The sequence below is a fragment of the Sparus aurata genome, chromosome 8 (genome assembly GCF_900880675.1).
Source record: "Sparus aurata chromosome 8, fSpaAur1.1, whole genome shotgun sequence".
Lineage (NCBI taxonomy): Eukaryota > Metazoa > Chordata > Actinopteri > Spariformes > Sparidae > Sparus > Sparus aurata.
In genome coordinates this window covers 26,307,048-26,327,961 of record NC_044194.1, presented here as the reverse complement: position 1 = coordinate 26,327,961, position 20,914 = coordinate 26,307,048, and the positions used below count along the sequence as shown (strand labels likewise).

At 39.9% G+C, this 20,914-nt stretch overlaps 5 protein-coding genes across 9 annotated transcripts in view; 1 reads left to right on the top strand and 4 right to left on the bottom strand.

Annotated features, from left to right (window-relative positions):
• The window catches only part of nup93 (nucleoporin 93), a 42,316-nt gene extending 39,972 nt beyond the window's left edge, over positions 1 to 2,344 (bottom strand). For both annotated transcript variants that reach the window (XR_003984883.1, XM_030425610.1), the window contains exons 1-2: positions 2,211 to 2,344; positions 222 to 404 (exon numbers count right to left, since the gene is read on the bottom strand). Coding sequence is in view for 1 of the 2 variants with exons in the window: in XM_030425610.1 (XP_030281470.1) it covers positions 222 to 400 (179 nt within the window). In the remaining variant the exon portion in view is untranslated. The remainder of the gene's footprint in view (positions 1 to 221; positions 405 to 2,210) is intronic.
• A 20-nt stretch (positions 2,345 to 2,364) lies between these two features.
• On the top strand, positions 2,365 to 19,177 carry LOC115586498 (lathosterol oxidase-like). Of its 4 annotated transcripts, none has more exons than XM_030425619.1 (6): positions 2,365 to 2,489; positions 16,087 to 16,304; positions 16,863 to 16,995; positions 17,148 to 17,248; positions 17,809 to 17,937; positions 18,176 to 19,177. In XM_030425619.1, exons 2-6 carry the CDS (start codon positions 16,095 to 16,097, stop codon positions 18,443 to 18,445), a joined length of 843 nt encoding a protein of 280 aa, XP_030281479.1. In that variant the 5' UTR covers positions 2,365 to 2,489; positions 16,087 to 16,094; the 3' UTR covers positions 18,446 to 19,177. The 4 variants fall into 4 exon arrangements, with proteins under 4 accessions (XP_030281479.1, XP_030281478.1, XP_030281480.1 ...); XM_030425618.1 differs by lacking the exon at positions 2,365 to 2,489 and adding an exon at positions 14,250 to 15,458; XM_030425620.1 differs by lacking the exon at positions 2,365 to 2,489 and adding an exon at positions 14,251 to 14,827.
• steep1 (STING1 ER exit protein 1) lies at positions 5,549 to 6,790 on the bottom strand. Its single transcript, XM_030425621.1, has one exon. The coding sequence runs from the start codon at positions 6,506 to 6,508 to the stop codon at positions 5,831 to 5,833; it is 678 nt and encodes a 225-aa protein (XP_030281481.1). The 5' UTR covers positions 6,509 to 6,790; the 3' UTR covers positions 5,549 to 5,830.
• mt2 (metallothionein 2) lies at positions 7,684 to 9,001 on the bottom strand. The gene is made up of 3 exons (XM_030425623.1): positions 8,739 to 9,001; positions 8,550 to 8,615; positions 7,684 to 7,921 (listed from the first exon to the last, which is right to left on the bottom strand). The coding sequence occupies exons 1-3, from the start codon at positions 8,761 to 8,763 to the stop codon at positions 7,830 to 7,832; spliced, it is 183 nt and encodes a 60-aa protein (XP_030281483.1). The 5' UTR covers positions 8,764 to 9,001; the 3' UTR covers positions 7,684 to 7,829.
• Positions 19,178 to 19,262: 85 nt separating the features above from the next.
• On the bottom strand, positions 19,263 to 20,589 carry anapc13 (anaphase promoting complex subunit 13). Its single transcript, XM_030425622.1, has 2 exons — positions 20,023 to 20,589; positions 19,263 to 19,653 (listed from the first exon to the last, which is right to left on the bottom strand). Exons 1-2 carry the CDS (start codon positions 20,119 to 20,121, stop codon positions 19,528 to 19,530), a joined length of 225 nt encoding a protein of 74 aa, XP_030281482.1. The 5' UTR covers positions 20,122 to 20,589; the 3' UTR covers positions 19,263 to 19,527.
• Between the last annotated feature and the right edge of the window lie 325 nt (positions 20,590 to 20,914).

Sequence of the window (20,914 nt, the reverse complement as noted above, 5' to 3'; positions counted from 1 at the left end):
CCTTGAATAACAATCCCTGAACAAAAACAAATGTTAACATAACCATCAGTTATTTCCCCCCAAAAAAGGCAAATCAAAGGGTCAGGTAAGGAGTATGTAAAATGACTGTTTATCTTAAAGAAGCAGATGGATTTGTATTACAGTCTGTATAGGTTCTGCATAGGGCACTAAACAGGAGCATACTGGGGTGACAGAGATTTTTCATGGGAAATATTCCTTACGCTTTAACATCAGCAGCATCTTGAGAGGTGCGGGTTAGGGTGCGGGATCGAAGCCTCTCCCCCGCCTGCTGGATCTCCTGGAGGTTCCTCTCAACATGCGGCAGTTCTGACACCGCTTCCGTCTCAGCAGCTAGCTGCTCTGCCTGCTGCAGCAGCTCCCCGAAGCCCTCTGCATCCATACCTCTAGACAAGGAGAGGAAGAGTATTTACAGGAGTAAAAACAGACAATGTATTTCAATACCATATAAATACAGCTGGGAGATATGGTAAACAGTACAAGTGAGGTCTGTAAGTAGTTGAACAGTGATGCAGTCTTTGTGTTCCACCACATTCAATTAAACATGAAACAGTTACTATGAGATTAAAACACAATCTTTTAGCTTCAATTTGAGGGCAGGCATAGTCATAATTGTGATAAACATTGTTTGGGGATATTACCCCAAACTCAAAGGGATAAAGGGTTGGATGACTGGCTTAGCAAAAGGTCTAACAGTTGACAGGCTTGATAATTGTATTTAAAAATGCCAAACAAAGCCAGAATATTATGTGAAGCTTGGAACTATGACTTTACACACTGTGCCAGAAGAGAAATTTGCAGCTTTTTTTTTGTGAATTAATTTCCTGTCAAGGATTAATAAAGTACCCACCAATTAAAGATGGCTGCTGTACAGGCCTGGCAGAGCATCACCATGGAATATACTGAGTGTCTGCTGATGTATGTGGGTTGTACACTTCAATAAAAGGATTGGGAAAAAATGTAATATTATATCGTCACTGTGATATGAGACTACATAATGTGTTATATTGTGGATATCATTAAGTTTTGATATGGCATAAGCGTGTCTTTTCCTGCTTAAAGGCTGCATTACAGTCATATGATGTCATTTTCTTAATTTTCCAGGTTGTTCTTCTTGTTTTCATACTTGTCTTTACTCATTTAGATATGACATCTCAATCAATCTCATTATGTTCATATTTTGTTGAAGCACCAACATTGCTCCAATTTCAATATCGGAAGTTTGGTCAAAAACATATCAGGACAATTGATATCGTTGCCCAGTTCTAGATTTTTTAAATCACAACCACAGAGCCCTACATTAATCAATCATTAAATGAATAATTCAGCAGTAAGGATCTATAACCATGTAAACAACCTCATATTCAAACTTCAAGGCAGTACTTGGTCATAGCTGCTTTTCAAATCAAATAGACTGGCGTACAGAGCAGACACTGCCAAAAAAAAAGGGGGGGGGGGGGGGGAGGATACTGTGTAAGTAGGGACACTGAAGTATGCTGTATTGAATATTGTTTAACTTATGTTAGGTGTTGCTCTTTATATCTAAACAACTTCCATGTGTCATGTTTCTTCACTTGACAATTGGACTGTATGCAAAGATATATATAATGTACAGTTTGCATGGCGTGTGGACTTAACTTAATACTTACAATGTAAAATTTAATAACAGAGGCAATGTCATTGTTTATTTTACATCTTTCTATACAGTCTGTGACTTGGCCGTTTCCAAGAACCTTCACATCTGGAAGTACTTAGTGTAAGAAACATCCAAACTGTGAAGAAACTATATGTAGCCTCGAGTTTGAATGACATACATGTACCAGGACATCTTTTGACAGCTCACATAAACAAAGTGACACCTACAGCGCGCGCATGGACTTTGGTGGTTGTCATTCAGCTTAGCGTTAGCACAATGCTAGCACCTCGGCTAACTAGTTTAGAAACTCGCCTTACTCGTGTTAACAACAACAGACAGGTTATTCCGGTTGTTGATAAGAGCGAATTAGATGTTAAAACTACAAATGTGAGAAATTTAAAGCGTTGTTAGTGTGCTACACTAGTTAGCTTTATGTCAAAATGAATGGCGCTCAACTGTTAGCCAGCAGGCTAACGGTCTCGCATGCTGCCAGTTGTATCGTCTTAATCATCCTAATATTTGACTGAACATTGTTGCAGGTTGACATATTACATACCTGTTGTCTGGGACAGTTGAATCTAGGGTCCTGTCTTTATTCCTCGGCTGAATGTGTTTACAGTTACTGTCTCTTATTAATTTTTTCTCAGCAGTGGTACAACATGCAGGAAAGTATATTATTTGCCCCGGCACTTCTGGAGTCGATGCTGATTGGACGATACCCGGAAATCACACTTCTTCGCCTTCTTTCAAGATGTGACTAACCCCGCTGCTCTGTCAGCTGGACGGGAGGACTTTGACAAACAGCCCAACGGCAAACTGTGAACTCGCTTAAAGGGTAACTACACCAACTTTACACACAGTGTGTTTACAGTTAACTGCATATGTGAAAAGCCCTTTGTATGCTGCATGCTGCATGTAATCAGAGTGATGTCACTCTGCGGCCAGTTGCATTCTGGGTCACAAAGTTTGAAAATTTGAATTGAATTTGAAAAGCAGTCCACTGCTCGGTATTGCGCTCCTGTAGGACTGTTGAACGACAACATGGACAGTTTGAAAACAGATGATCCAAACTGATACAGCAGAACCAGAGGTATCCCCTTTTTTACTCCACTACAGCTTAGCCACTGAGTCACTAGAGGCAATTTGTCAGATCCTTCCTCTAGGGCCACAAAATGTTTTACAGCTAGTAACTCATGATACAATCCATGCTACTTAAACACTGACACGGGACAAATCATTTTTCTCGTATCATCTTCTTTTTATGGTTAATGCGCCTTTAGTATGTGATGAATGGGAAAGAGACATGACAGGCTCTCAGATTAGCAAAAACAGCGAAAACAACTGCGCTTTTTTTTTTTTTTTGGATTAAATAGGTCTTACCTTTGATAATGAGGCTTGACAGCAGCTTGACCAAAAGCACAGGAATAATATTTGTAATCATGTAACACAATTCCTCCCACCTGTATGCCTGCTCAATATGCATAAGGCTGAAAGCACGAAAACCCCTTAATTTGTTGAAATGTGCATTCATATTCACAGTTTGTTTTTGCAAGGGTATCTAACATAGTGTGAATTTTATAACTGTCTTGAAAGTTGTTGCTGATACAACTATTGAAAAATAAAAACATAAAGATAAAGAGAACACATGAAACACCTGATGTAGCACATCAGCAACCTAATGTTGAACTTTTTACCCTTTAGATGTTCAGGGCCGTCATGTGAAGCAACACTGCATTACTTTGGGGTTATCTAGGTCATGTAAAACCAAAGCTTTATAGATTGCAGTCAAAACACCAGACATGGGTCAAGGGAGTTAGGCGCAAAACACATTAGTAAATTAGTAAACTGACCTTATCTCCTTTAAAGCTTGTGCCTAGAGAAATGTCTCACATGAAAAAGTAGCAAAAATGTCATTTGTTGCTACTGCTACTGTTGCAAATTACATTTACTTTCCCCAAATATATCATACCACTACAGCAATCATATAGCTATTTTTATTCAACAATGTTATGTACTTTGGAAAATACAAATAACATTCCTGGTTTTCTTAAATTCAATTGTTATACTGCTAAAATCTCCAAATATTTCTCATGTTTATGATCATCCTCATTTCAAAAATATTATTTGTACTAGAAAATGATTAGACATAGGAGATTTAAATAATGAAAAAATGATGACCCTTACTCAGCAATAGACAATTAACTCTATGACTTTTTGGTCTTTATAAAACATATTTGACGCTGTTGTCAGCTCTAAAGTCATTACATCACTACTGATAACAAAAGACTCTACAACAGGCTCAGGTGTAGCTGTTGAGCAACTGTCTGCTGGGTCCCCACATGGAGACAGGGCTCATCATTATGACTGTCAGACATGAATTAAAAAAGCTCTGACATCCTTTGCTGTTTTTACTTGAGCCTTTGTTGTTTCCTCATGAGAGGAAACCACTGGCTGTAGCTAAATCACAAAGCCCAGATGGCTGCTTCCAGGCGACAGTCTGTTGCTTCATGAGGACAGAACTGGTCATGTGGAGTAAAAACTCCCAGAGATACTTCATTATATAATACAGAATGATAGCCTACAACTGTTTTCTGTTATACAAAACAGACAGCAGACACAGGCAGGGTATCGGAGCCGTGCTTGTACGCCTGTCATACAGAAATCTTGAAGCTTTTACCTAACCTCTAATTCACTAATTGTATTGATCAAATACAAGCAGCAAATGTATATTTGCTCCAGAAGAACAAATATGTGATCTATGTCCCAAAAGAATTTAATGATCAATAATTTTGCTCCTTTATCACAGCAGACATTTTGACAAGTCACGGGAGGAAATGGAATGACATCACTGCTGCATTTATTATAGGGCATTATTGTTTGAGTCACTGTTCACTAAAATGGAACTGAGCCATTGATAATTATTTTCAACTGGGCCGTTTACCTGTCTTGACAATTAATAACATGAAGACATTAAAAAAAAAAAAAAGTCATACTTTCAGGGCCACTAGTCCTTAAAACAAACAGAGTGTACTCATGGGTTTGAAGTTGAAGACAATCATATAATTTAAGATGTACATGTTATGCTTGTTAGTGTTTCTCTACAATCTACAGTAGTAATCTGTGGAGATTGCATTTTGTAGTTGCATTTGTTCGTAACCATTTAACATATTATTCAAAGTTCTGTCCTAAACCAAGAGAAAGACAGACCCAGGCCTACATCTGCAGCCCTAAATACTTTTAATTGTTTATCAGCTGTGGCAAAGTGTTTCATCCAGTCTACAACACACATTGTTCTCCTAATTTGTCCTCTTTTTTTGTGACCCACATTGAGGTGCTGATGTAGGCCAGTTAGACACTAGCCTACATTTACCCATCTTTGAGATCACGAATGACTCAGAAGCCCTCAAAAAACGGTCTTATCCTGTTTATATTACAAGTATTACAAACAGTGATAAGAATGTAATGTATTCATTAAAATTATGTAGTATTGTTAACTGTTAAAATCACGTACAAGAGTTATAGAATTTCAGAACGTTGTGCTTTCACTTCTGATCATAGCTGAAAATATCTCACTTTGACAAAGTAAGGGGCGTTAACAGACCTTCAGGAAACAGACAAAAGCTGTAAAATCTTCACAGTTGAGGATGGAACCAGATAAAGTTAACATTTTTTTCCTGATAAATGGCCTAAATGATTAATTTAATTGTGTAACTGATTAGTCACTTCAGCTTTAGTAAGTGTACATAACAATGCCCTTTACAATATTGTTTCATGGATTCATCAATCATTTAGAGCCATATTTAAAAGTGGGCACTGACACTTGTTTTGTCAATACCTCTACACACTATCTGACAGTATTTAAGATCAGTGACCTTGAACTAAAGAACAGAAGCATTAAAAGTACCCAAACATGTTTATTATGTCTCAGTTTATGTACAAATGAATATTTTGAACAAAAATAACTGGTGTGCAGCCTCGATCCAAGATCAAAATCTGAATGTACAGCACCTATATATATTTAAACAAAAAAAAAAAAAAAAAAAAAAAAATCACCAGTCCAGTACTGATCAAAGTCCTGTCCAAGTATTGTCCTCTCTATGCACTGGACAGATCAGAAATTGAGCCTCCGTGGATGATCATAACTTTTCTCCCAGTCTGTCCTTCATTTACAATACTCTACTTGAACTGATTATCAATAAGCGTTCCCTTCATCTTCGCCTTCTTGGCCTCCAGCTCAGCCAGCTCCTGCAGCCTCCTCTTGCTCATGCCTTTCCTCTCAAGCTGTTTCTCAATCACTTTGGCGTTTTGCGCGTAGGAGTCCGCTACCTCTCTGGCCTCGATCTCCTCCTCCTCCTCGTCGATTGTGGAAACTGTCACAGAGCTGAACTTGCCCATGTCTTTGGTCCTCTTGGTCATCATCACACGGACTTTCTTGGGAGCCTCCGGCTGTTTCTGGCTGTAGACGCTGGTATTGCCGAAGCCCTGGCCGAACTTCACCACGGCCCCGTCCACGATGAAGGTGGCCGGGTTGTTCTTCTCCTGGTGCTGGTAGAAGAGCCGCAGGCCGCACTTGCCGCACTTCTTGCGGTACTGCCGCTCGATGCCTTCTGCTCTCTTGATGTACGCGTTTTCGTCCACCTCCACGTTGCAGAACTTGTGGGCATGTTTGGCCGCATCGATCACCCTGGCTTTGTCCCTCGGCCTCATGGGCAGCTTCTCCAGCTGGCAGTCCAACACCAGAACCATCTGACCGCACAGGCAGTAGTACACATGGAGAGGCTTTTCTCCGTCGTCGTACTCCTCTCTGTCTCTGGTGTCCGAGCACACGACACTTCGAGACACGACCTTCGGCATGGTTAGGCACTTATAATTACTATAATACCAGTACAGTCTAAGTAACTATTAGTATAACTCCAGGACGACGAAAACACTGGTTAAAATTCCGCCCGAACATAGAAACAACGCCACACTTCCGGTGTACGTCACCGTCCCTCTTCCTGCCAGAAACCGCGTGATTAGAACGTTCCGTGTAGGTGAAGGTCCCTCTGTTTTCAGGGAAAATTGTTTAATCTTCCCTTAAAAGTAAGAAATAAAATAGAAAAAAAGATAGTCCAAGAATAGTCTGTGGTCCTCAGACGATTGGAACGTGAGAAGCACATACATTTGCTCAGAACGTGAGTCCACAGGAGAGCTGCCTCCATCCTCAAAGACCCCACCCACCCCCGACACGGTCAGACTCCTAAACAGCAGAGTTTACAATCACATATTCACATGTGCCTTATAAAAATACTTAACTTTGTTTATTGTATATATTTTTTTAAAAAAAAAAAACATTGTTGGCATTCTGTAGACAGCAAAGAAATGTATTGTACAGAGAAACATGTTTCTTTACTGTGCATATGACAAACACTTTGAATCTTTAAAATGTTTGCATGTGCTCTAAAATGTTGTCAGGTCTGTAAATCCTTAATGCAAAAAGTCTGAGAAGGTTAAATGTGTATGTTGATATACCTCATGCATTTACAAACCCTTGACTGGGACCACACACACTGGCTGCTTTAAAAGGAAAAAAGTTCAACCTAAAATGGACATCTCCTTATCACCATGCTGATGGAAAGGCAAGTTCAGTCCACAAATCAGGAGCTTCAAAGCATTCTTTTAACTGAAGCAGATGGACTCTAAACATTAACTGGAAAGTGCCCAAACAACCGTCCTGTGCAATCGGAGTCTTGGACTGTAGCTTTCGGCTCACGGGGAGCAGCTTTTCAGGATCTCAGGGCTTCGCTGTCCACTCCAGAATGTTTTTGGGACTATGAAACATCAGCCTTCTTGAGCATGGCGTAGCATTTTGGTTGAACGATAACAAGCCTGCACTTGACCCTCCACCATTATTGAAAGCAGAGTCTGCAGCCATAATCACATGATTATGGAGCCTCAGCTTGTATACCACAGCAACTGACACCAGCTCATTTTATGCCAAGGCTTGAAACTCTATACGCATACACAGCTATAAGCAAAACTGAGACAGATTATGCTTTAAGGAAACATGTTTATTTCAACACTGAAGACAGGTACAAAATAGACTTCTCTGGACATTTGCTACTGCAATAGATGTTAAATGGGTCACACACAGGCGCCATCACAAGGGCAGCAAGCAGCTGATGTTGCAGACTCCTCACTGGCAGCAGCTAGTGTCGCACGTCTTCCCTTTGCACACGCAGCCAGAGGCGCACTTGCTGCAGCCGGCTGGGCAGCATGAGCAGCAGCCTGCAATGATAAACAGTGACAACAGCAGTCAGTTAATCTGAGGGGGAAAAAATCTCCAGAAAGTGATGAAGTTAAAGTTGTCATTTACACCTTTAATCAGATAGCTTCACTGTAGCTGAAGAGCTAAGAACATTAGGGCACACCATCTGAATTTAGTGCTCTAGTTTGACCCCCCCCCCCCCACATCTACTTCTGTTTACAAGTTTGTGCAAGGCTTTCAAGCTTCAGAAATATTTTGTGGACTAAAAATTAGTCTTTCCATTGTATGAGGCAGTAGCATCTTTGGGTTAACTTGCTCTGACATTTTAAGTCAGAGCATAGTTTGAAAGCAAAGATCAACTTAATGGATGACTAAAATGTGTAAATCACAGCCAATTAAAATCACCTGGGCAGCCGGCTACATTTATGTAGAAGCTGATTTCGGTAGCAAGTCAGCATAAGTGCCCAATTCTTAAATCACGACCGAGTTTACTCAGTGGTGAGGAAATACAATATGCTACATGAATTGGATAAAAAAAAAAAAAAAAAAAAAAAAAAAAAAGCCAAATTAAATTATTCAGGTGTTCTGGCTCATGACTAGAACGAATTACTCTGCACGTGTCACGGATCTGAGGATTGTGGGACTTACTCTTCTTGCAGGAGGTGCAGGAGCAGTTTGTGCATGTGCAGGATCCTCCGCAGTTGCAGGTTCCAGCTGGAAAACACAAATTAAGCCACATCAGTTTCAGATTTATTCGCCCATTTGACCAAAAATGGTTCAACAAACACTACAGGCACCAGATCGATCGGATGAGAACTATAAACCGAGAACACTTACTCTTAGAGCACTCGCAAGGGTCCATTTTTCAGGTGATGTCGAGGTTTCTCTTCGTGAGATGTGATTGCGTCTTCAGTCTCAGTTGAGTCAGTGTTGTGAATGTCACAGAGCGGGTGTCTCTTTTTATAGCGTCCCGGGAACAACAGCACCGGGTGCAAAAATGCGCTTGTCACGCTGCTCGCAGGCACGTAGTAAACGATTGCCAAAAAGCTTGTGCACACGGTTTGGATAACCACACAAGAAGCGGGACAAAGGGGAAGACAAACTGGCACACTGTCTGTCAATTACGTAAGCCCCCAGACCTCCTTTCTGCCCCTGGGGACAATAAAGACTGGAATAATTAATGTGTTAACACGGATGAAAACATCATCAGAAATGCCGTGAGAAAGAAAACAGACTATGAAATGTGTTTATTTTCAGGCACAGGGACACAGAATATGTTTAGATCAGGATAATAATTTCCTCTTTCATGTGGTCAGTAGTCAGACCGCGGGGGCTATATGGGAGAAGTTACCTTAAACGTTGAAATCCGTGAGCACATATTGCAGTGTGCACAGATCATGCGCTCAGTTTGCGCACGGATTTCCGAAAATGAAAGATAAATGTGGAGCAGAGCCAAGATGCTTTCACGTGTACCATAAAGGCTTCCAGTGTGTGCACTTAACTCGAAATAAAAGTTCTGTAGGATGGGGGGGAAATAGTATTTCAACCTATGGTTTCAAATATTTACTCGCTTTGTGAATAATAACTTGTGTCGAAGAAATAAAATAAATGAAATCACAGACAAGCAGCCATTAAAAGTCTGTATCTGAAGCTACGCAGATCCTTTTCGTCTTCTTTTTTTATTTTAAGGTAAAATTGTCTTTAAATGTAACTTCAGCTTTAAGATTTAGAGTCAAAGAGGAGTTTAACATTTCTAATACCAGTGGTTGGTCTTTACTCTCAGCACTTAACAATCCCATACTTTACAAAATGACGTGCTATTTCATGTTATTCTGTTTTATTCTGGAGGTGCATTGTATTTCCGGAATCCTTTCATATAAAATACTAACATATGTTTAAAAAGAATAAAAAGAATAAACATCCCCTTACAATTTAATAATTTTACATGAATATCAATATTAATATTAACCCAGACCTGCAGTGGTCACATGAATACTGTCCTTTATTTTTTGTTCTTTTGTCTCGATAATGGTTTTCAGCAGTTGAAGATGAACATTGCGGACGTATAGTGTCATCTTATTGTTATTAATTTCCTCATGATTTACATATAAATCTTTCGTATTGTTTATCATTGTTTTGGGGTGTGTGCACACGGTGCGAACAGCCCAGTGTCTGCTGTGTGTCCTCTCCCCCTGCTGCTCTGCACCCGGCCGCTTCAGTCAGCGCTCGTGAGCAGAGCTGAGTAAATGGCCTATTGTAGTATGCTGCCTTTACGTACCGCGTGCAGACGGAAATATCTAATTCGCGCCGCGAGCGCACAACACAACTGTGGCGTTTTGGTTTCTTATTGTTTTTTTAAAAGAAGCTCAAGAGGACATGCATAGCTATTGTTTGTTAAATCGTCGAAGCGTCTATGAATATGTTTAAAGATCATCACAGATGCGTCATATAACAGGCTGTCCTGCGATGAGGAAGTTATTGAAGTATTAGAATACTCCCTGTTGTACTGAATCCTCTGGATATTATCAGCACACTCACTTCAAGCAGTGGATGCGATTGCCTTTATGTTTTCTATGTTTGTCACATTTAGCAGACATAGGCAGACGTCTGTTTACATTCACTTCCTCAGATGTAGGACATTGTAGTGGGAGCCTGAAGGCAACAGAGTCCCTGTTTTGCACTCGGCGACGCCACCGCCCGGCTGTGTTTTTCCACAGAAGTGACAGTGACATTGTTCATGTCAGTGACCGTAATGAGTTGAGTCATAGCATGAGTTGTGAAAGATGTAAATCACTGCGTAATGATGAGTGACACTTAGAGCGGAGTGCAAATGTCTAGAAACAACTAAAACATCAATCAATAGCCAACAATCACATGACATACATCTGGCGTTCCACCCACTGTGTTTCAACCTAAAGTATAGGCATCTGTCCAAAACAATGATTTAGTGTTTTACGTACAGTAAACAGTCTGATTAAATTAAATGAATGCAGATTTGTACATGAGCCTTGTGTTTTTATTAAATTATTTTAGATAACATCAAGGGATATTTCCACAGAAATGTATTGGCAGTTGGTTATTCCCTCTCCTGTAAGAAATTACACACATAGTTATTTAAGTTTTTTAATTGACTCAACATAATTAAAAACTTTGCATTAGCTGTGACACTTTACATTGGTTCTAAGTATAGGAAATGGTTGGAAAATGGTCATGGAGCTAATTAACAGCATCGAATAACTAGTGCTGGACCATATGGCCTTAAAATTAAACCTATTTTGAAATTTGCTCGGACAGACAGTCCCAATATTGACTTTAATCAAATATTTATTTAAAGATATTGCAACATATTGTAAGGTTGGCTTTGGTACTTTCACACAATGAAGACACAATTCATTATCAGTAATGTGGATATAATGACTAAGTGACTAAAGGAAAGTAGAACAGTCTGGTTAGTTCAGAAAATGGCATAACTTTACTGTAACGCAGCCTTTAAATCCAGGAAAAGTTCTGTTGCATCAGCATACAATGATATCTCAAGTCCAAGTCATTGTGACTTATACTCAAGTCGACTTGTGTCAATTATTTTAATGACTTGCAACTTGAATTGACAGAAAATAAATCACTTGAGACACGATCACTAGATTGACTTCTCTGTGTTCATTTTCTGTTTTCAGTTTATTTTTCATTTTTGTTTGTCTATTTAGTCTGGTTGTCTGTATATTTAAATAGAGAATATTTTGAATTAAAACCCTTGATTTGAAGACTTTACTCAATTTCAGTGCAGGAAATAGAATCCTATCCTTTAACTCTGACGACGGTGAAAGTCAAAAGTTGAAATATAAGGTGTCCATGACGTAACAACATTGTTAAGAACGATGAGTAAGAGAGAATGTGACTTTCCTGAGAAAGCCTGAACTCAATAACTGTCATTTTATCTGGTTGCACAATTTGATTTTGCAAACAGACTCAATGATACATGGAGTTATATTATTCACCGAGATTAATCTGCTATGATTACTGTGATTTATTTAAACAAGAGGGGGTGTTGGAGAGTACAGGTAATGAGTAAAGTATAATGAAACCAAAAACACTTGAGGACATTAATTAAACCCATCAGGGCCCTGACGCCTCATTCTGTCTGTTAAGACTTGTCATGGAAATTCTCTGAAAAGCAATCCGAACACAGTTAAATTAACACACAAAGACACTGAAATCACAAGTAGATTATATATTGTAATCACATTATTGGAGACAAACAAACTCGTATCATACAAAGTCAGAAGGAGTGTCTCAAAGGATGAGGAAGAAGCCATCATTCAGCGAACACAGAAACCAGACCTGATCAGCCTTCTACTCCTTGGCGACAGTTACATTTCACATCAACATGAACTTAATGGACCCACGAGTTCATCAGAAGCTTATCAGAGAACAAGAAGTCTCCATCGGCTTGACATATCCAAAAAACATCGTGACCATCTCCTGATATTTAGATCCACAGTAACAGGGAATTGGCAGTACAGTAGAAATACAGACTGAACCAGAATGGCACTCAGTAGAGTGCATACCTCCGCCATGGCCCAACAGTCCCCTTTTGTGTTCACCCGTAGATACCAGTCACCTAAATACGGCTGAGTTTTTCTTCAAGATTCAGGCACTGTTCCCTGAGAAATGACTGAAAGTGTCACTAAATAAAACAAAGTCCTATCTCACAACGTTGAAGAAGGTGAGAAGAAAATCCAGGATGTGTCCCTTTATCCAGATCTGTACCAAAAGTTAATGGGGTCTATTCTGGGCAAAAAAAAAAAAACCTGTCCTCCATCTTAGTTTGGTAGGAATCCATTCAGCAGTTCACCTTTACAGAAATTTACTCGAAGGTGCTCAGTTGTTACCTTCTATAGCTGTTTGGTTATGACATTCAAATATGTGGTTTTGAAAAGGGAAATATGCCCACATTTAGAGAAAGACGGGAAGGGAGTGCACACTTCACAGGAAGGTGCTGTTTGCGTCAGAGAGCTGTAGAGGGAGACATCCCCACATTTATATACGTGGACAGCTTTCCTTTCAGGAGACTTTTAGACGGTTTGCTGTTAGCAGTCCCACCAGTAGTGCTAAACAATATCTGTTATCGCTGCTCTGTGGCAGAGTGGATAGAGCTTGTACCTCATGATCTCATGGTCAGAAGATGGAATCCTCATCTTCTTACTTTAAGAGGAAAAATCCAAACTTCGTACATACATTCACATGGTTGTTTGGATGAATGATTAGACCTATAGCAATGTAAATATGCTGAACTATTAGATCTTGTCTCCTTTATAAATGTTAATGCCTTCACTTGTGCGAGTTGTGATGCAGGTCAAGTACTTAGGCTCAGGTCAGGGAGCGATGTTCATTTGCAGTAAAAATCTAACTCTTTGTGTAACAATTAGGGCAAAACAGTGAAGGACGAAAACCTAAGTAGAATTTACTCAGGTACTGCTCTTAAGTACAATTTTCAGGTATGTTACTTGAGTGTTTCTATTTTTATTTTTGCTATTGTATACCTTCTCTCCACTGCATTTGGTTGATATATTTACTTACAAGTTGTTTTGCAGATTGCATTTGTTTATAGGCTATAAATTGTGACGTGTCACCATCAGATAGGGCTGTGGCCGGGGCATTGTGTGAGAGGGTGCCGCATCAGAGACAAAGTCGCACATGAATTGGTCCATTTTATCGACAGTCTGACAGTAAAATAACAGATACTGACAATCAAAAAATTCTGAAGATTGGCCCTGATGATCTCTGTACTCATAGTTCAGATCCACCCTATGGGTATTTGCTGCATGCTCTACATTATAACTAATATTTAACTTGTGTACATACATACTGACATATACATACGCACACATTCGCTAGCTCAATGGCCAAGAGGTTAGACCAAAGAGCTCATGTCCATGCACAGGATCGCTTGTATTTCTCGCTCAGTGACACCAGTTTAAATCCTGGCTGTTGCAAAGACAGTGTGACGCACTTCTTTTTCCATTTCCAGCAAAGGGCATCTCAGCATTCAGTCTGCATCCTCAGGAAGAAAGGCAAATTAAGTTAATGGACTGAAAAGTGGACGTAATAATGTGATCAACATCAGCACACACAGTGTTTTGTCACCCGTTATCAATTTACTGAGCTGCACAGTGGATTCAGCCCGTTGTTCAGATTCATACTCCAGCACACGGGCCTCTTGTATTTCTTGCTCAGTGACAGTCTGCACGTCGTTGCCACCGAGATGGTCTTATGTCACGGATTGGAAGTGTTGACGCAGACATGCCACAAGAAAAGTCTGATGGTCTTATTTATGATCTCTTACTCAGACTGGGTGCATGCGTGTTTGGAAATGGCAGACACTTCAGGGTTCAGGGATGGAATCTGATCCTAAAGCCCAGCATGGGGCAGGGCACATGCGCTGCAAAAAAAAATGACAGGCTTACCCTTGCAGGTGACTTTATTTGGCGTTTAAACAGATCCAGGATCGTAAAAACAGAGAGCGCAAGGTTTAATTGCTAAAGAGCCGTTTCCGATTATTTAAAAAGTCAGATATGCCCTGTCAGTTATGCGGTTATTGAGCTTCTTGTTATTTGCTGAGCATGCTGGGATCTGGTTCCAGCACGGCTGACGTGTCTGTATCTGTCTGGATCCTCTCAGCACACTGTCTGCCTCATTAAAATGAGTCAAAGAAGAGTTTCTTGAGAAAGCTTATTGAAAAAAAAGCTCTTTACATTTGAGGAAAACGTCTTGGAACTCATGACAGCAGTATTTCATTCATCCGACATGAAACACTTCATTAGGTCTGCATTAGGCCACATGCTTTCTGTCACAAATCTTTTGCTGGAGGAGGAGTAGGACTTGTCCACTGACTAGGATAGCTCACCCACTTCTGGTGTCTGAAGCAGGTCAGTTCAGTGGCAATAGCATGAAACAGCTTTTTGTTTATTCATTTCTTAATAGTGACTGTAGAGATTAACACTGAAACAATATCAGTTTATTAAATCTGACCGCAAAGTGAAAATGCTTTTAGTGCATGTGATTTATTTTGTTTTCAGTGAAGGCAGGTGTACAAAGTCATGCTTCTGCCGCTCTGACTTGTTTTCAGTTTTATTCCAGCCATATCTGTAGGCTGTTGTACATGCTAATGGTAATTATTCTGGAATCAAAAATTGGGATTAAGCTAAATTAGCTAGCATTAGTAAGTATGAATCAAAATGTGAAGAGTCAGTCATTAACAGTGAATTAACTTTGGATATAAACAGCTATAAAGGATATATGAAGGCCAAGCTGAGACATTTCTAGAACCACACCACATGTTTGGTAATTCTGCAGCAGAGGTGTGTGGGGGAAATCACTACTGAAGAGTCTGATTGGGTCTGAGAAAAGTTAATCAATCAGGTTAAACAGTTACACATCAGATAAAGGTTTTTATAACCAATCATCAGCAAAGTGACGTTGTCATTAGTGGAGCACCACAGCAGCCAGGGTGAAGGGGTGCTGGTGTCATTTGCATGAGGACAGTGGCCATTTGTACAGGTATGATTCTCGAATTTGATTGTCTTGCAACTATGTTCTTTAATCCTTTGATGATGCTGTTAGTGTGTTGCATATTAAACATACTGTAAAGCTAAAATGTTTTAAATGTGTATTTGATGTATATAAATCTCAAAGGACAATTTCACTTAAAAAAATAAGAAATTCAGTCACCATCTAATCAGTCTCATGCTGATGGTAAGTCGGGTGAAGTTTCACGGTCTGAGGGACCCTTTTTTAAACAGAAATCTTCACTGTAGCCGCTAAGCTACATTTGTTAGCGTGCACCCCATCTCACTGTTTAACAGTGATGCCCCTGAAGTGTTTTGTGGACTGTGAAACTTCTCCTGCCTTTCCAAAGACATAAGGTTGTGAGGATAATGACTGACTTTCATGGTGAATTCAGCCTAAAAGCTCTGGCTAAAGCAGATCCAATTTCAAAAAGTGTGCTCAGATTGGAAAGTCAGTTACTACATTTACTTATACACCTATGCCTTTTAAGTTTTTTGACATCATACATCCAGTTCTTTTACTTCATGCTGCCAGCAGTTTGTTTTCTTCTGTTTAGTTAGCTGAATCATGGTGGTTAAGCACAAGGCTGATCTTACTGTATATTCCACCCTCTTCACAGACAGAGCCATGGATCATGTGCTGAACAATGCAGACAAATACATCCTCACTCCGTATGTTTACCCGGCCTCATGGCCGGAGGATGGAGCTCTGCGTCAGATGATCAGCCTGTGGGTGCTGACCAACCTGGGGGCGGAGCTCATTTACCTGGGCTTTGGCGCGCTTAGCTTCTACTATGTATTTGACCACAAGCTCATGAAACATCCACTCTTTCTCGAGGTAGGCTGTCTGGTCAGGGATGTGACTGTGGTCTCCTTTGTTTTTAGGATAAAAGCATATAACAGGGAACTTTAAAGTGCTTATGAAACTCAATTTAGTACTTATTCGTCTTTGTGACCTAAATTTGCAAATGAGACCATCATTGAGAAGATTTGGCTATTTCTCGGGTCAAATTCTGACTTATTTAGGTCAGATTAGTCATGAAATGAAGATTTATCTATGGAAGAGTTCTGAGGATGAATTGAGGATACTCTCAGCCTGAAAGAAGCTGCTCTGTAGTCTGTTGGTTCAGTACTGCATTATAACAAAGATTACTCTGTTTCACCATCATCATATGAACTTTATTGATCTTACACAGCCAAAAATAGAAACAGTACCTCATTGTCATCTATCCTGCAAACAGCTGTTTAAAACAGGAAAAATACTCTTAAAAATATGTTGTTTTTTTTCCAGAATCAACAGATTTAAGCTCCTTGTCGTGGCTTCGACATATCATCATAATAATTCCAAAGCAAACTTCTCCCAAATCCTAACTTCATGTCTTTGATCTGACATCAGAACCAGGTAAAAAAAGAGATTCACCTCGCAACTTCCTCCATCTTCTGGATGAGCTTCCCCACAGTGGTCATTTTCCTCTTTGAGGTCAAGGGTCACAGCAGGCTTTTTGACAACATAAGTGAATGTCCTCTGGGTAAGACGAGGAAAACCCAGGCCAGGTTTCATCTTCACTTAAATCAACTCAAAATTTAAGTTCAATCAATGAAAGACTGCTCATTTGGTGAAATAGGCTCTAGAATAATTAGTCCTAATGAGACCCATTAACCTCCTCTGTTTCTGTCTCAGGCTGGCCGGGGGTATTCCTGAGCATTGCTGGTTTCTTGCTCTTTACTGATATGTGTATCTACTGGATACACCGGTTCTTGCATCACAAGAGCATTTACAAGGTGAGCGTTAGCATATTTATTTGAATGCACTTGTTTAACACATTATGATGCTGATAAATATGCTTTGGATAATTCAGAGTTACTAAATTCCCTCTAGGTTTATTGTTAAACCCAAAGATACCCTGCCTCTGGTGCATATACTTTGTGTTTGATAACCACATTTAAGGGGTCATTGCCAAAACTATATATGCACTGTAGTTTCTTTACCTCCCGATATCAGTATCAGCATCAAAAGAGTGATAATATGTCAATTTTGTGTATACAGCTTGTTGGGTTACCACTACATTGCAAAAATATTCAACTATCACAGGTTAGGTTTCCAAAAATAACATCTATACTGAAAATAACTTACTCAGTGGTGGGGTTAGTTGTGAAAATGCCACCTTCTTTGATTTCTGGCCAATCACGGCTTAACAACTGAAGTACAGCTCAGTATATGAAATCAATAACTGCACATTTGTATCACATCTATTTGTAAGACGGGCTTCTAGCTGAAATTCACTGAGTAGCTTTGTTGATATTGTTTGCCTGTTCCGTACACTGGTGTTTCTCTCCCTCAGCACTTACATAAGAAGCACCATATATTCAAGATCCCTACACCCTTTGCCAGCCATGCTTTCCACCCACTCGATGGCTTCCTGACGAGCTTACCCTATCACATCTACCCTTTCATCCTTCCCCTCCACAAGGTGCTGTCTTTTTGCCACCCTTTACTTGATATCGTGTAGTTAGGTCTGAGGAGTACTGCATGTTTCCCAATGATACAGATTTACTTGGATAATTTTCAGGTCCGGCTGTATGTTGACATATTCTGATGAGGTTTGCTTGGAAAGTAGAGTAAAATAGCAATGAATTTTTAAAAAAAAGTACATTATTGATATGGGGTCTCTTACCAGGTAAATGACATCTGGCATACTTACATTACAGGGCGTCTACCTCTCACTCTTCGTCTTTGTCAACATCTGGACAATTTCTATACATGATGGAAAGTACCTCATCCCTGGCCCCCTTATATGTCTGATCAATGGAGCTGCTCACCATGTGGACCATCACCTCTCCTTCAACTACAACTATGGACAATACTTCACGCTCTGGGATCATCTTGGGGGCTCCTACCGACACCCCTCAGCCCTGCTGGGGAAGGGGCCACATGACTACGTTCGCAGGTTCACGGCAGAGGCTAAACAAACACAGTGATGATGGAGTTACAGTCAGGATTTTATTTCTGGTTTAAACCACTCAGAGAGGTTTCTAAAGAGACACTCAGCCTGTGTCATGATGGATGAGAGACAACTGCATTAGATTCAAAACCATCCATTAAGAGCAGAAATTACCTGTAGAGACTATGAAAAGACAATTGATTGTTTTTCCAAAATGGAATTGTATGTTTTTTTAAAACGGTTAAATGCACTGCCTTACAACTCAGCTGGAAATAAAAACTGCACCGCTGTGAATACAATTGAGCTCAGTTGAGGTCTAAGTGATCTAAATATAGATCAAGCACAGAACATTATATAAATAAGGGAATCTTTCAATATAACAGCATCAAAAACAGCAGCCTCAAAATGATAACAAAGTTCAATGAACAAAATAGTTTTGACAGAGAATGATCATTTTACTCTGAAAAATGTTCCCCTTTTAAAAAAAAATTATTAGTTGTGCATCCAATTTTAGCTGCAGTCCACCTTATTGCATATCAGTGACTCAGAGGAGCATTTTTTTCTTGTATTTCAGTAGGTTTAACTTACTTTTGGTGAAAACAATTATTTGTGTGTGTCTGTGTTTGGGTCTTATCAATATCTTGTTAAACATGTTACAGCATGTAACTAAATTACAGCATGTACAGAAACTACATTTATTGTATATACATATATATCGTTGTGACTATTCTCCTGACATTTAAAATAAAAAAAACAGGTTTAAGATGAAGAAGTGTTTTTGTTTAACACATATGAGGACTGCCCAGCATCAACTAGAACTGACACCATCAAAATTAAAGAGAAAAAGTCTCAAGAACATGTTATACAACAAAGCTGATATTTAATATTTATATATACACACTACAATATAAATCTAATACTTTTTCAAAAGACATTGTTTGCATAATTTCTGCTTAGCTGAAACAAACTGCAAACCCCTCAAAAGACACAATGTGAAAAGATGGTGTCTGGAGCTGCTGTCTGCGTTCAGATGAAGAAGTGTTATTGTTCACATATACAAGAACTGCCCAGTATCCTGCCCCAAATCCTTGTCCTACAGTCTGATTCCAGATCAGTCCCTCAGCTCCCGGTGCTCGGTGTGTTTTCATGCAGGCTCTGCAGAGCGAGGTCTGTCCACTTCATCTCTTGTTCTTTCACAGACTCTGTGGATCCTCCATTGTCCTGCTCAGCCTCAGGCAGTTCACTCTGATAGAAAACAGAGACAGGGATCCATGAATAAAGGGGCAGACCATCTCATCATCAGTATGAATGTATAAAGACAAAAGCTGCCTCTGAATGTGCTTGTGTAAAATACTGTACTGTATCCTGTTAAATGACAACTAATTACATTCACTTCTCAGCAACTGTCACACCTTCTGAAAAACAATATCTAGATTCCTGTACTCTACACCTGTTATTTACAAACTGATATATGATCGGGTTTGTTTTGAGCTCACATTGCCATTAATCAGCTTACACACAGGCAGAAAACTGAAGTCTTCTGCACCTCACGTTAAAAAATCTATTTATTAGTTATTGCTAATGCTAACATGAATCTGTTTGAACGACATTTACCAGAGGGATAGTGACATCTTCATACGGCAGTCTGTCCTCCCTCCAGGCATCATCAGTGAGGTCCAGGACTCTCCCATCTCGCTGGATTTCACTGTCCATCCTCTGAGCACGACTCCGGCCCAAGCTGCTCAGATATTCTGCTCTGGTCGGACTGCGCGTTAGCCTCAAGCTAGCTGCAGCGCTTAACACAAGGTGGCAGAAGATGGAGAAAGTCCGCAAAGAGTCCACGGATAGACTTATAAATAAATCAGTCGGCCTCCCAAACAACAGGGAAGTAACAACGACACACGGTTTGCCAAGGTGTGCGAATAATAAGTTGTAAGTATGGATTTGGTTTCAGAGTTCAGTTAATAGTCGTTTGAGCAAAGTGGACGCGACAAATGTACGTAGCAACTGACGCTTGGTGATGATGTAACCAATGATGCCTTCACGTCCGGGGGAAAGAAACATAACATTTTATAAAAAAAATTAACTGAATAAACTGTCGGCTGATAAAGATTGTGCGACGCGGTCGAAGGTCACGGAAAGGTTGGTAAGTTGACCTTGGTCACGACTATTTCCTTAAAGTACTGTTCCCAATGGTGATGACGAATGTAACCGGAACCGCATATAGTTTCGTGGTTACCATGGCAACGAGTCGTCCTCTTGCTAACAGAGCCAGATAAAGACTTCACCAACTGCTGTGTTGGTTTTACTCCTTGAGAAGGTAATTATAATGAGTGGATAACAATTTTGGAAGAATTCAAATACTTTCCAGTCAATGAAACAGAACATTTGGAGATCGAACGCCACTTGTTGGTGTTTCTTTAACAGGTTATCCAGCCGATAATTAGCTTAACTAGCTTAACTAACGTCGCTTGCCACAATTTCACTCACGTAGCATCTACAGACG